A 16,026-nucleotide genomic window follows, 5' to 3' on the forward strand; every position below is an offset into this window, starting at 1 on the left:
CTTCCCCCTGGTTCTCACCCATAGGCACTTGACCATATTGTCACTGTCCATGAGCTCTATACACTGAAATCTCTCCCTAATGCACAGAGCCACCCCAAAGCTTAATCTTTCCATTGCAGACATGAGATGGGAGGACACACAAAACTAAACAGAAGGCATCAAATGATTACACATAAGAAAAGATGTCCCACCCATCTCTCTTGGAAACTGAGACACACCACATAGGGACAGAATGCCACCATGGTTAAACCCTTCCCACCCTTTAATCCCTCACTGCTAATAAAGTCAAACTATCTGAAGAGCTGGCTGGACACAGTGACAGATCACAGCAAGATGTAAATGGGCCTGTATTTCACTGGGTAGGTTCCTGTATCAGGTAAACATCATGTGTGCTTTTCTTTTGATTTAGAGACAACAATTCTCACTATAACCCATGACACATTCAGACTCCAGGCAAACCATGCCAAGAAGTGCAGGCAAAGCTCCCCCCACCTCCAAACAGGCTGACAGTGCATTTTCTGCCTCTTGTGCAGTTATTTCCTTGCCCAACAGAAACCACTGCAGCCACTTAGCTACACTAACACCTCACTTGCCCACATTTCTGCTTTACAATCTTCATCACTGTCCTTATCTGCCTTCTGGGTTTCTTCTTTTTTATTTACTAGTTCTGCAACATTTCCCAGCACCATCTGCAGAAGCAGGTAATGGCTTTTTGCCTTGCACACCACAAATACCATCCCTGCCCTGCTCAGATAACCTGTAACAGTATAAGGAGTCTGGTCTCAGACCTGCAGTCACCCAACTGAACAAGTTTGTGCTGCTGACCTGAAATCCCACCTGCTGCCTCAGTCTTCTCTTTTTGAAACTAAACAAACATCCAAGTCACCATCACCCATGACTTACTCATCATCTTCTCGAGGTCTCTTCAGGGGTTTGGAGTCCTCTTTAGGAGATGCATAAAACCCATCATCATCTGGTTCATCTTTAATACGTGGTGGACTACAGGGAGAAACAAACAAACAAACATGGTTCTAACTTCAAAGAGGATGTTTCTTGGAAACCAGCAACAACTCAGTTTTTAAGAAATAATCTTCTGCAAAATGGGTATGTCTTCCATGGAATGTGCTGCCATCTTAAGACCCCAAGGACCTGGGAGGTGTCATTCTCTGAATACTCACAGGCACTGTAAAGAGTCATTCAATACCTATTGAACTGCCATTTCTCAAGCAACATCAATTTCCACAGCTCAGAGTTCAGTTTGTTTCTTTGAGGTTTTCAGTAAAAGCAACTGTAGCTTCCAGCACTTTCAAATACACTTCAAACCAAAATGCATGTGTGCAGTCAAATATAGGATGTTACTTAGTTTCAACTCAGTATCTTTACTGAGCCTTCTAAGAGAGAAAAATACTACTGCCTAAACAAAGGCTTGAAAGCTATTCCCTGGGATATTTTCGCAACTAAATATTGAGGCATGTGAAAACCAGAAAAGGAAACAAAGATTTGGCAAAGTTCAATTGATCAGTCTCTCTTTACTGTCCAAACTGTGGGAAGCAAACAATCCTGTCCCTTTCAACAGAACACAAAGTTAGGCTCAATGTTTTCAGCCATAAGGTCCCAAGACATTAGTAAAACAAGAAAAAAACCCAGAGTATGAGTGCAAGAGAGACTACTCCCTTAGACAAACTCATTATTTCTAAATTTCACAGAAGCATTGCACTGATCTTCATAAAGAAAAAGATGTCTCAAAGAGTCCAAAATTACATCTTGAAGCACTTAGTGCCATGTTGGGCTCCCTTACTCATGTTCCATCAGCAATTTCGATATCAAATGGACTCTGCTTCCAAGTCAACATGCGGATTTTGCAACTGGATGGAGTGGGAGAAAAAAGCAGCAGCATTTTCAGCTTCACAGACCACAGGCAGCAAGAGGCATTCTGGAGTTTCATGTCAGCTGGCAACGTGTCCACGAAGCAGAACAAGGCAGTTTGCTCCTGCAGAGCTCTAAAGCCTCTGCAGTGCTGGAAGCTGCAGCCCAGGGGAGAGAGATACAAACTGCTCTCAGAAACCATTTCTGTTGCATCGCCTGTAATTAGCTAAGACACGAGTCTGCAGCATGGAGACAGTTGCAAAACATCCACGGAAAAAGAGGTGTTTGTCCCATTTAATGTATTCTCCCTTCCAGGCAGAAATGTAGAACTACTGTGTGTAAAGTTGCCAGGAATTTTATCTAGTCTATTTTAACACTGAAATACTTTGCAACATTTTGTAATGGGGGAAAATAAAATTCTGTGAAAAGAAAGGAGATGTATGACCGAGCTGAACCTTGCCTTGCATTGTTTCCAAGGCTGTAACATTGCTCATCATACCAAGTCCTAAGGAAGAAAATCAAAACCATGTGAGTGAGGACATTTTCTTTTCTAACGAACTTGTAAAAGAACATTTGGGCAGAAAAAAAAAAGAAAACAAATACTTTAATCTTAGCCAGCATTTGGCCCTGAAGAAGGCACAATTGTGATGGTTCCTCCAGGCTTTTCTCAAACACATGAAGAATTGCTCTGGGACCTAAAGAGGAATCAGTTACCTTGATAAGGGAACATCCAATGTCCCCAGTGATATTGGCACAATTGTGCAATTCTGCTGAACAGCAAAGGCTAGAAAGCCATTAACTGTCTGCTACACCATGAAACACCTAAATGTCATCACATGCACTTCCAGAGTATCCCCCCAAGGGCCTGGAGATGGCGCCTCTTCCCTGTGCCAAGCCCAACTCCTTCCTTTGCATTTTTAAATAGGAGCAGGGAAACGAAACAGATGGAGGAACTCATGTCAAAAGGGCACGTTCAAAACACAAAGAATAACTAACAGGCTTGGACCAGACAGGTGTCTTCTCCCCACCTCTCTGCATCCACAGAACATGCTAAGACTGGAAGGATTTTGTTTGTTTTGAAATTTTTTAAGTGATTAATAAAACTAGACACATGACTGAAAGCTTTTCCTGACTAGCAAATCTGGATGTCTGCACCCACCATACCAGTGACATTCAGCAAGTCAGTGGACTGGATACAGCACCTTAAAAATTACCAGTGGCTGCATTTAAACAAGTCACAAAGATCTTGGTCAACTATTAAGAAAAAAGTACTCTTCTATCAATTACTTACTTCAGTTTTTTAATAATACTACTTAGTAATGACTGATAGAACACCGAAGTCCAGGAGACTATTGCAGGAATTTAGTACTAGAGTAGGACACCTGTGCATTTCCTGAGGTACTTCTGATTTTACACATCAGTCCTTCCTCCTCACCCCTTGCAAAGGCTTTACAAGGCAGTCCCGTGCAGCAGAGGCAGTCTGGACTGGCTGTGCTGGGCCCTGTCTCCAGCAGACTGCCTGCAGGGTCAAGTCCAAATTTCACCAGAAGTTCTTTCAAATCCAGCTACCAATATTCCCACAGTTCAGTCTGTCCTTGGCTGAGAATTCAGCTCCTTAACACTCAGACAAACCCAGCATGCGTGGGCAGACACCAGGTACCCCACAGCTCCCACCTCCAGGTACTGGGTGAGCAGACCTACCAAGTCCCATAATTGAGAAGAACATACATATCTTCTGAAGGGGTTAAAAGTGTTCCAATTTTTTCCCAGGACCAAGTGAGAGGAGTCAAACACTGAGCATCTAAGAAAAGTCAAACTGCAGCTTTCTGCAGATCATAGACCTGATTTCTTACCTGGAGAAACCATTTTCCTTTTCCTTCTTTATTTTTATATCACCTGAAGATGATTTCATCTGAAAAACATAAAAAGTAGAAGCTGATTAGCATTGCCCAGAGCACTTTATGTTTTTCCAACATACAACACAGGCAGGGTATTTAATCTGCAGAAGGAACCAAAGGGCACTGTGACCGTGTTCATCCCCTGTAGTCCGTAGTGACCTACATGGACAGACCAAAAAGGCAACATTTTCTGCAAGTTTTAGTCAATTCAGTATATTTTGGCCCTCCAGTTTCTACAGCAGATTGGAGTTAAGTATATAGTTTGTCCTTGCATGGACTGAATGTGATCTAAGATTTTTCTCCCTTGTTTCTGATCCAAAGCTTGGCAAAGTGAAAAGTAAGAGGGGAAAAAATGTGGAGCCAGCAGACACAGCTCCACTGTGGAACTGTTTCCACTCACAATACCTGCAGTAAAGCCCTTATGAGTTCATATCTAGCACTCCACAAAACAAGGGTCTGGGTAAGCGCTGGGATAATTCTCTCCAGGTTGATAAAAACTTGGAAGTATAAGCTACATCTAACCCACCGAGTTTGTACCACTCAGCAGCTTAAGCCAGACCCATCCTCTTGTCTCTCCCACAGGAGACACCCACCTTCTCTTCCTTTCTCTTCTCCTTGTCTTTATCTTTGTGTTTGTCTTTGTGTTTCTCTGAGCTGCCATCTTTGTGTTTGGTTTTCTCCTTGTCTTTGTGTTTCTTTTCCGAGGAATCTTTGTGCTCACTGCAAGACAAGAGAGCATGTTTGCAGAGGGGAACACAAGGAGATTTGACTAATACAGGCAATTTCCAGCGGTAAAGAGTCACGGGTTTTGATGATTACAAACCCTAGAAAACAAGGGATTGCCTTAACAGGAAGATCCACCAGTCGCCAGTCTCCTGTCACCCATCATCCACTCTCCTTGGGAGAAGGGGAACAGGAGAGGAACATACCACAAAACCACAGCTGCCAAGCCTCTGCTCGGGAAAACCCCCATCAGCCTGGACTGCTGAGGAAATCCACAGCTGCAACACTTAAAGCTCAACACTTTAGGATGAATTCCCACTGCCTCTGCTTTCCCCCTTTCTCCTGCTCCATGTAAAAGGTCACTGGAACAGAGCCGCCAGTCCCGGCAGTGCCCGTGTCAGCTTTTGCTCAGACAACAGTTTGTCATTGTAGCAGCTCTCATCTCTGGAACTTGAAGAGAAAACCGCTGATCTCTATTATTCCCAAACAGATGGGAAAACCAGAGCAAACAGGATATGTGATGTCCTTGTGTTTATGCAAAGTCAAACAGAAAAGGCAGGAATAATGCTGCAGTCCTCAGCCGGAGCTCTTCCATCAGCTGTGCTCAACACCACGGCCAGCCCAGCTCTGCCTGGCTGAGACAGCCCCATCCTCGTGGCAAGAGCCCAGCAAAGGTGTTTCCAACTGAGAACTGGTCTGCTGCTACTCTGGTGTTATGGATAACAGCACTGAGAGTTTAAATGCCTCAATTTTTTAGTCAGAATAGAGGAAAAAACGCCCCCAAGGAGAAGAAAATCAACCTTTATTATTTTGCTTCTACCCCCTTCTGATTTTTGAGACATGGGGGTAAATTTGCATCACATTTCCAAGCTTTTCTTATCAACCAGAAAGACACATACATGGCTGTTTTCAAACAAAAGTGAGGTTTCTCACAGGATGACTTTGACCCTTGAAGCCAGAAAATGAGGAAACGCTCTCAGGAGACTCTGGATAGAGACGTCAAGAACTGGCCACAGGGATTAGCAGCAGTGGTGTGGATGCCAAGCAGCAAGCCTGGCACTTCTACAGGCCTTGAACACACACTTATAAGGTTGTGTGGACTTGTGAGGTCACTCTGGGCTTTAGCAAGCCAAAGGCATGGTGTGAATCAGCGTGGACAGGCACCAAGTAAGCTGCCTTCCTCACGTGGGCTGCTCACAGTCTCCCTCCTCAGCACCTGACTCCCATCACTACTGTTCCCTGGGACTCCCTGCTTCTCCTCTGGACCACACAGAGCTGTACAAAGCTTTGCTAGAAAAAGGTAGTTTCCTTGTTTCAGTTATTTCAATGCTCAAGTGCAAATCCAAACCAATCTGGGTGAGCACAGCCCTGAAAAACAGCAGGCCTGGAACACCGAGTAAGAGCATGATTTTTAAAAATTATACAGTCTTTGAGACTTCGTTCTCTCATAAAAAACAGACTGCAAAGGGTTGGACGTTCAAGGGCTACAGAGAACAAGTAGCACATTACCCTGCTCTTGTAAAGCCTGAGTGTGATTAAGAGCAAGGGAATCACAGTCACAAACACACCGACTCACACCCAGCTGTGCAGCTGCAGAGTGAAGTCCTATGTGGATGAATGGACCTGCCAAAGGTTTAAATAATTCAAGCTCAGAGTAGCTTGAATAATAACACTCCAATAAATATACACTGAATAAATTGATAAACCCACTCCAATAAATACACACAAGCCTTCCAAGGCCTTCGTGCAGTGAAAGCACGAAAATCCATCTCCAAAGGAAATCAGTACATTCACATACTGTATCACATTAAGAGATCATCAGGAGGAGAAACCAGCTTCATTTTAACTCTCTAGCACTCTCTTCATACAAGACCGTGAAAAAATATCTAAACATCAACTGACACTCCAGAAATTCTTGCAGACAGACACACAGCACCACATGTTGCCTGTGAGCAAAGACTCAACAACTGCAGACTATTCTTGCCCAGCAGATCGTGTTGGGCACAGTGTGCTCAGGACATGTGGGGACATACACAGAACATCCTGACACTGAGCTGGGAAATCCACCCTGTGCCTGCTCAGATTTGTCATCCCGGTTTCTGTATCCTGTTAATTCATCAGTATGTCAAGCTCAAGACACCTATTTAATTTTCTTTTGCTCCAGCTAGATTCATTGACTGTCTGAAAGCACAAACCTCACAGGCTACTAATAATTTTTAAACTCAGGAAGGTCTGGAAATGCTGAGCTGGTATCTCTGTATTAGGTACCTCATTTGCCAAAGATTTCAGTTTAACTACTGAAGACGTACCTCAACCTTCACATATATCAATCAATATTCATAATAATAATATTCAATGCCAATAATCATCCAGCCTTCGTGTATCAATCCAAGGTGTAGCTGCCCCATCCCTGGGAGTGTCCAAGGCCAGGTTGGACAGGGTTTTGAGCAACCTGGTCTACTGAATGTATCCCTGCTTATGGCAGGGGGTGGAACAAGATGAGCTTTAAGTCCCTTCCAGCCCAAACTGTTCTATGGTTCTGACATACGTGAAAAATCATAGCAAACACACACACTCAAGGCTCAGGCCCATTTTGTTCTTTGTAAGTCTGCTTGTGTTTATTTTCTGACTCTTTCTTGTTCTTATTTGATATTTAAATCCTACCTGAAATAACATGTTTAACTCAGACACTAATTTGCATCTTCAAAGCACGGTACAGGTACACACTGCAATCACTGGAGTTGGTGCTTTAGGGTAAAGTTCATGGCAGTGGCTGTTGCTTGGAAGTTCAGAAGAGTAAAAAAAAAAAAAAGACAGACAAACGTTTAGCTTTTCCAAAGAACTGTACTCATTCTCAAAAGCAGTCAAAAGCTCTACCTTTCAGTATGTGAGCCCTGGGATGTACAGAAAGCATGATTAAAAGCAAATTAATAGATGGCAATCTACATCTGCAAAGCTAAGATTGAAACAAAAAGACAATTGCATTGGCCTACAGAAGCAGAGACACTTTTTGTGTGTGCTGAATGCTTACAGACTACAGCTGGAATAAAAAAGTGCTAAAACCTTCAAAACCTCAGGGTTGCTTAAGCAGATGCTCAAATAACATCCCTCTTGAGAGCGAGTAAGTGGCCACCATTGAAAAGCTGTCATGTAATCTAATCTAAAGCTCAGATTTTTCAGCATCAGAGCCAGAATCAAGAAGTCTGGATTCCTGACTCAGTCTTGGGTTTTGGTTTTATTTTGGTTTTATTTCTTAATCACAAGACTATCTTTCCCCTTTGCTCTGCAGTGAGCAGTAAATTTCTGACCCAAGCAATGTGGGCTCAGATAACCCAAGGAAACTCTGTCTCCAGTTTCACTCTGCAGCTTCGTTTTCCAAAGATCAGCACTGGCCTGGCCCTGAGGTCCTGCTGCTGCTGCTCCTGGTGCCTGGAAGAAATTTCCTAGATAAAAATCTGATTTTGTGTACTACTAACTACAATGTTAAGACAGAGCACAATTTTCTCTCCCTTATTTTGAGACACTGGACCATAGCTCTGACTTCAACAGCTCAGTCCCAAACTTGGACGTTGTGCATCAAGGCTTGTGCTCCTCCTCCCTTGGGCTGGAAATCTGCATCTCCCAGAAAAGCTCACTTGGAAATGAGCTGATAAAGGCCTGGAGCAACAATCCTGAGAAGAGAAACTTCTTTTCTCTCCTGCAGCAAGTTGCTCAGATATTGACTTCAGTCAAGCTGAGCTGCTTTGGTCTTTCATTTGGCTCAGATACATATGTGAGCCTCCAGGAACACAATTTAACCACCACACTAATCTCAAAAGAAAAGGGAAGGCAACAGCATGCCAACCTTACCCTGAAGAAGGAGTTTCAGCCTTCTATCAGAAAGCTATTTCCAGAAACCCCAAAGCTATTATTAGGAGGGACTGGGAACAATTTAAAGATCACAAGTCTGTCTTCCTGGTCAATTCGAAGTCGAGGGAAAAAAATCACTTTTCTTTAAAGAAACCAAGCAAAATGGTCTCAAGACTACATGCACACTGCTAATTTCATCTTCATTCATTTTTCAGGGCACTGTGGATCCTTTGTTACCTTACCTGCACATACCTCTCTGCCAACAAACCAGCTTGGAGTCATGGAAGTAGGACAGCAAAACCCCCATAAGATAGAGGGAAGCTTCAAGGGGAGTTAGCCTGAAAAGAGGACAACTGGATCATAGCAATTGCTCATTCCCAGCCCTGCTGACAAAATATCTTCCTTGTCCCCCAGACCATTGCAGTTGAACCACTGCAACAGCACTCAAGAGTTTTGTACCTCTTGAAGGTGTTTAATGCTGACAAACCTGCACTGTTTGGGTTTTTTTAAGGTAACAAAGTATAGCAGGAGATCATATTAACACAGGCAGAACCAGGGATTACATCATCTACAGAGGTACTGTAGTAATGGCTTAGTTCAGACAAAGGGCAGGTGAGTAGAAACCATCTCCTGAAGCACTCCATCCTTTCTGCCAGCTTGCTTACTGCCTTCCATTTCGAGGTTTAGTGTGAGCAGGGACACCCAAAGGCTGTGAGGAGCTCAGGCTGAAGCGCATGAAGCAGTAACACATCAGAAGCAGCTATTTCCCTCGTAAGCATGGATCTATTTTCCACTGAGGGAGCCTGCAGGAGGGAGGAGAGGGAGAGGAAGGGAGCCCAGGCACCTGGCAGCAGCTGCTCAGGCCGCGGTCACATGGGAAAGTCACAAGTGGAAAGTGTTTCCAAGGAATGGCAGATGTGCAGATCACAGCTTCCTCCTCCAAGCTGCAACAGCTTTGCAGTAATTTAACACTGCATTCTTCAGGTGCCATTTATGCACGTTAATAATCCCTTCCCAGGCCCTTTCCATTCCAGCTTCAAAACCACAAGCTGGGAAGGATGCTTTATCTGAAGTGTCTCTTATTTCCTCTCTCGGCTGTAATTAGCTCGTGACTGGGAATCTGCTACGAGCCAGCGCCGGCTGTGAGCGGCACTGAGCCCACTCGGGGGCTGCTGCAGCACAACTGAGGCGTAAAATAAGGGAGCTGTGATTTCAGTGAAACCCAAAAACACAATGGGGACAGAGCACGGGCTACGCAGCCCATGCCTCGTTTGACGTAACGCAGCATTAATGGAAACCCGGGATCGCGGCCAGGCCAACGCGCACCAAGGGAGGGCTGCCCGCACAGGGAGCACTTCCCGGGCAGAAGCATCCCAGGAAAGGACATGTTTTCAGCTGGCTTGCAGGATTTGATGTTGTTAGAGGGTTATCAGCTGGTATTACAGGGAACCAAGATGTGAGCGCCAATGGTTCTGCCGGGATTCCGGCAACACAACAGAACAACCTGAAACCATCGCTCCCCGCTGCGCAGAGGAGGCTTGGCACCAGTTTTCACAGATCAAGCCTTCAGCAAGAGGAACAAGATAAAAAGCTGGACTAATCAACAGATAAAAATTTTAGAAAGCAGAACAATCTTTGTACATTGAGACAAGGATCATGCTTAGCACATGCTCTCTATGGCCGTGTGATAATCAAGTACACTACTAAATAAAAATTCTTACTACTGGAAAGCAGTGTCACATTAGAAAGCTGATCAGGATGAACTGCGCACTCAAATGGGGTATAAAAACAAACCCACCCACGCTAGGGAACAGCAGGTGCTCAAGTCTTTTTATAAAATTGCCTTTTCTCCTACGTCAGGTATCCCTGCCTCTTCCTGCCCCCAACACACATCATTCCAAGCAGTTCAGCATCACATAATAAACCAGAGGAGGTGTACAAGAAGTCTGAGTGGAAATTTATCTTTATCCATGACTAGCAAATGCCTGAAATCTGTGTTTTTCCTAGCAAAACCATAAATCCTACAAGATGCCAGTGACGATCGAGTCTGTGAATCCCTTATGTGCTCCATGCCTCGGTTCATCTCAAGCTGTGATCACAAGAGATTTAGTAAATGGAGGAAATATGCAACGTGACAGAAGATTTTCTTCCTGCAGCTCGGTTGCCTGTCCTGCTGACAGCACGGATCAGCTCCCATTCCCTGTCACAGCCATCCCTGCTCTCCTCAGGCTCCTGGCAGCCCACGCTCCCTGCTCGGAGCCCAGGACACCTGGCAGACAGACACCTGTTCCTGCCAACACTCCTGACCCCATCCCTAACAAGTCTTGCCTTCAAAGGACCCATTATTTCATCATCTTACATGGTCTACTTGTCTGAAATGCTCAGCTCTCACTGATCACAAACCTATTGCCACACGGGATTTGTTTCATTTTATTTTTTTAACCACTGACATTTATATTTAATGGATGTGTGTTAGATTTGTTAGGAGATTGGGAAGCACAGGGCTGAGAAAAGGAGCAAAACCACCCACTTTGCTATCAAGCAATCTCAATCAAGCAAAGGGGGATTATTCTTTGATACGGATTTTTCTCAAATGGTCTTTGCATTTTCTTTCCTTGAGGGGTGACAGGGAAGATCTGAGGCACACAAATGTTCTCTCCCAGTTTACTACAGCTGTAAATGAGTGGTTAAGACACAGAAATGTCATCTTGTGAGTGGGAGAAGAGGAAAGAAAGAACCAAAATTAAGAAGTTCTACATACCACTCCACACACTTCTGTCATATGAAATCAAAATTGTCTATTTTAGGTATTTTGGAGACTTATCTTGGCAGTTTAGATCCTTCAAAGACTGGATACAGGAAACATTTATTCTCCTGCATTGGAGTGGTTCTGCCTTCTTGATGCAGGTTTTATTTTAAAAGCCTTTTTAAAGTACAGGACAGGAAATGAAACTGTCAAAGTATTACAGACAGATACAAAAATGATCTGCTTCAAACACAACCACACACTGCTCTTCACTGTGCACAGGGTGCACTGTGCTTCTCAGAATGCAATCAGGGACTCTTCACACATAGAAAATGTCACAGAGGTACAAATTCAAGTCTCCCAGAAAACAATGGCTTGGATTTCTGCTAAAGCACCACTCAATCTCTTTGAGAACCACTAAAGATACAGCACAGCTTTTGAGGTAACACAGTAGCTTTTCTGAAATACAGAATGGATTTTCTGAAGATTTACATGCAATTCTATAAATCCAAGATAAACTTTTCTAAAGGATTAATTCACAGCCTTTTATCAGGTGCTTTCAAAATTTCCCATACAGGTAAAAACCATTGCAAAAACCCACATTCTTGTTACCTTGAGAATTTTTTCTTCAATTTCTAACAGATTAATGGCTATTTTTCCACTTGTTTTTCACTGCCAAAGGAGAAACTTCAGTACAAACAGGCAGGTTTTTTCCCTCCACACAGTGGTCTCTTAAAATCTGATCCTTAGAAATTACTTACATTTATGGAATTACAGAATGACATTACAGGACGAATCAAGGGATTTAGTGAAGAAATGTTTACATTTTAATTATTTCTATGAAGTTTGTGTTAAAAGTCAGCTGGTTTTACACAGCAAGCAGCTGGGTATGACCTGTGCACGACTGAGCATGAAGGAGGCAGTGAAGACTTTGGAGCACTGCTGAAGGAGTGATCCAAACAGAGGACCTGTGTGTCCACGTATGTTATCTTCCCTGAGAACCACCTCGAGATCTAATGATTCAGCACTGTAATACACTCATTTTTAAGGTGGCAGTTTTGAAAGGCAGAAACACTACAAAAAACCATGGCAAGGGCGTGCTCAGTGGGGGGGGTGAAGTCCTACCTTGTGTAGGGGCCTGAGGGGCAAAGCATTATTAGGTGATCTCTCCCCAAAAACACGCCTTGAACAAAACCCCTGCACAGAAAGGCACCTAGTCACCCCACCTCTGAGGGGGACCTGCTTTGGGACCCAAGGAGGCAGCATATGCTGTGCTCACAGGACAATGAACACTCAATGGAGGCATGAAAACAACCTGGAGCATCAGGCACAGTGCCCAGAAGACATGAAGTCCTTCTCACAGGGACTGCAAGACAACACTGCAGGGAGGAAGAAAGGACTTCAAGATAAAGCACGTTTGTATATCACCTCCTAAGCTACACCTCACAAAACATCACAGCCATTCCATCTTCTTTCCACTGTGTTGGTATCTACCCTTTACAAAATCAGCTTCATGTTATGACCCATAAGTAGTTCTTCCAGTTAAAAACACACTGACCGTTTTCAACTCCTACACAAATGAAGTCAAATCATTAATGAGTTTGGAAATTTAAAGACAGTGCTTACATTACTCCTTACAAAAGAATGCACTCTGCTAAGACTGCAGGGGAATGTTTTTTCAGTGAAGCAATGAACTCGTGGAAATACCAGGCAGTTAGTTTTGGGGTGCATGCCTGATGATCACGAAAATGAAACCCAGAAATCAATGTAATATAGATGTGTGAGCAAAGAAGAGAGCAAAGAATGTGTCCAAACATTTCATCCTTCTTGTGTAAGCCAGGAAATGCAAGTTATTTGGCCTAGATTTTTCCCCCATCAATCATTTACTTTAAAAAAGAAAAAAAAAAAAAGACACATTAAGGAACAGTAGGCTTGTGTAACTTCTCAAAAGGTCACAGAAAATTCAAATCAAGTGCGACCCCAATAAAACAAACCCACTGCTCAGCACAGACTCTCTCTCCTCCTTTCCAAGTTTCTCTTTAATAGAAACCGTTGTTAACACAAGCTTTTTTTTCCTTTTTGGATGGTGTTATCACAGTTGCACAGCAATTGGTTAATACACTTGCTTGCCCACAGCATAAACACTCCCTGTCATTCACCAAGTGTCACACCAGACACTCACCCTCTGGGGACAGTTTTTCCAAGTTTTGGTCAGAATGGAGGCTCTGTGGCACTTGTGTGTCAGGACTTACAAGGAGGAAAACTCCTCTGAGTAACATCCTGTTTGTGACAGACTTGCCTTGTGCTCCACCACACCAAACCATCCCAGACAGACCTGCACATCCTGGTTCCTGCAGCTCACAGCCCAGGCCAGGACAGCAGCTGGACCATGGAATTCACCAACTCCAGAGTCATGGGCCATCCCAGAGTAACTCGTGTTTATGTTCAGTGTGGGTGCCATGATGAGGGACTGGCATCAAACACCCTCCCCACACAGTGGCAGGGCAGTGTATAAACCACACAGGACAGCACAGCACACCATCCTTTAAAATTCACCTGTGACCCAGCACAAGTTCACAGCACTCCCTCACTGAGTGCAGACAATCAGCCACTGTGGTGGCAGGCCAGGACATCACCACCCTTCTGGGGGATCATCTTTCCACACAATTCTAATTATAAGAAGACTTAGTAGCCAGCTGGGGTTCACTGTGCTACAGCAGTGGGTTTTATACCTACTTGTAAAGACCTGCACACTTCTGACAAACAACTGGAACCACACACAGAACTGATCACTCTGCAGGAAGGTGGGGTTTAACTAGTTTTCACCACCTTTGACAACACTAAGCTACAATAATCTTTCATATATTAGTATTGGTTCACATTTACAGATACACTGCTTCAGTCACCCATATAAAAATGCAGGCAATGACAAAAATCAGGCTTAAAGCCTACATAAACCTACACTCACATAAACCCCACTCAAAAGGTAACAATTCTGTACACATTATTGGAATTCTTCTGCACATGCAAGACTGCATGTGCAATGCTGTTATTTAGCCTATGAGGACTTCATCAACTTTTTCCTTACCTGTTACTGTGCTTGGACTTTTCCCGGTCTTTTTCCTTGTCCTTCTTGTGCTCTTTGTGCCGGTGTTCTCGGTCTTTGTGTTTATCTTTGTGTTTGTGAGAATCTGTAAGCAGAGAAGAAGTCAATAAAAGAAATTAAATTGGGGGAAAACTCCACACCTCCCCTGTGAATATCTAGATTTTTCCTCACCCTATACTAGTACTGCTGTGATTCAAAATTTGCAACAAAAATCTCAGTTTCAGAGGTCCTAAATGGATTCATTGTTCCTGCAACACAAGTTAATTCATCTTGGCAACAGCTGCATTTGCATGGTCTTTAGTTCAACGACCCTTAAATGCTTTACAGACCTGAAGAAATGCAACCCTTCCATTCACTAGGTACGTGTGGCTACAGCAAATTCAACCTTATTTGGCAGATGGGCAGCCTGGCCTCCTATGCCTCTAAGTATTTCATCCCAAATACATGATAAGGACACTAGAACAGAGCATAAAGCTGAAGTGTTAGGCCTGCTCAATCCCAGAATTTAGCTGTTACTTCCACAAGTATTTAGTCTAGACAAAGCATCCCTCCCCTCTCCCCACTCGGAATAAAAACCATTTTATTCTTATCCCCAAGAGCACATGACACGACAGGAAAGCATGCAGACAGCAAGGAAAGCAGGGAGTAAAGGAGGAAGATGAAAAGAAAGGGTGGAAAGGAAAGAGGACTAGGAATTCTCTCTTCCTCTTCTGCAGGAGACACCTCCCCCTGAAAACATCCCCAGCCTGACAGCAGTAATGAGCTGAGTTGGTGGGCACCCACCTACACAGGTTAGGGCTGGTCCCCACTGTGTGACAGGTCAGAAATGGGAGTTGGCACTCAAGTGAATCTGCCTGAACACAGTAATTTTATTGCTACCAGTTTCTACTCTGAGTGACATTTCCCATCCTCAGTGACAAACACACTGTTCAATAAAGGCCTTTAAAGCACCAAGGAAACGGATTCAGGACAGAAAGAGCAACGCAACTGAATTGTAAATAAACCAATTTACAGGCATTTTTAGGCCCTTAAATGTTCTTCATAAGCAGATTAAAAAGCAGATGAGGCTAAACTAGCACCTCAAACCCACCTCAAGAGGCACTGCCATTTACAGTCAAGGTCAGTGTGATATTGGGCGTAATGTGTGCACACCCAAAGACTCACTCCAAGTTTTGTTTTGAACATGCTTCTCAAAGCAACCAAAATTAAGCAAGCCCCTCAGAAACACTGTGTTGGTTTTGAGACACTACACCAGAATTTCCACCAGACACCTTGGATGTAAGGCAGTAATGCTTAATTAATTGTAAAGATGTCATGCCTCTGAAAAAGCTCCTATGCCTGCACTAAGAATAGGAAACTGCAACAAAAGGATTTTGTGACTTTCACGGGCACATGGGAAATGCACCACGGAGCCAGGAACAAGCCTCATCCTCCTGCCTCCAAGTCTTTCGCCACAAATTCATTTTTCTCCTTATCTGACAGCAGCTCTTGTAACTCTGAACATTCACATGGATTTAGTGGAAACAGACCCACAGTCACATTTCCACAGAACATGCTTTTAGCCTTTGGCTTTCTGTAACTTCAGGTATTGCTTTCAGACACCTGCAGTAAGACAACACAAACCCCCATGGGAGTGCTGACACTGCAGCCTCCAAGTTGCTTTCTGCACCTTCCCTCCACCCTCCCGAACTTGGAGACACTTCCAAGAGCTTTGGTGCCCACAGTGCACACATTTAAAGCACAAGATTTAGTTTGCTGTATTTTGATATACAGGCACATGGCAGGTTATGTGAAACATTTGGTGTTCCAGCAGACAGCACCTGAGAGTTTTCAAGCCC

General features: G+C 43.8%; 1 protein-coding gene across 1 annotated transcript in view; it reads right to left on the reverse strand.

Moving 5' to 3' along the window:
- Positions 1 to 15,089, reverse strand: part of TOP1 (DNA topoisomerase I) — a 37,361-nt gene extending 22,272 nt beyond the window's left edge. Inside the window, exons 1-5 of the mRNA XM_008920036.2 lie at positions 15,068 to 15,089; positions 14,171 to 14,273; positions 4,358 to 4,484; positions 3,720 to 3,778; positions 904 to 999 (exon numbers count right to left, since the gene is read on the reverse strand). Of these exons, the coding sequence (XP_008918284.2) occupies positions 904 to 999; positions 3,720 to 3,778; positions 4,358 to 4,484; positions 14,171 to 14,273; positions 15,068 to 15,089 (407 nt within the window). The remainder of the gene's footprint in view (positions 1 to 903; positions 1,000 to 3,719; positions 3,779 to 4,357; positions 4,485 to 14,170; positions 14,274 to 15,067) is intronic.
- Between the last annotated feature and the right edge of the window lie 937 nt (positions 15,090 to 16,026).

This window comes from Manacus vitellinus, unplaced genomic scaffold (assembly GCF_001715985.3).
Source record: "Manacus vitellinus isolate BGI_N305 unplaced genomic scaffold, ASM171598v3 scaffold_26_pilon, whole genome shotgun sequence".
NCBI classification, from domain to species: Eukaryota; Metazoa; Chordata; class Aves; order Passeriformes; family Pipridae; genus Manacus; species Manacus vitellinus.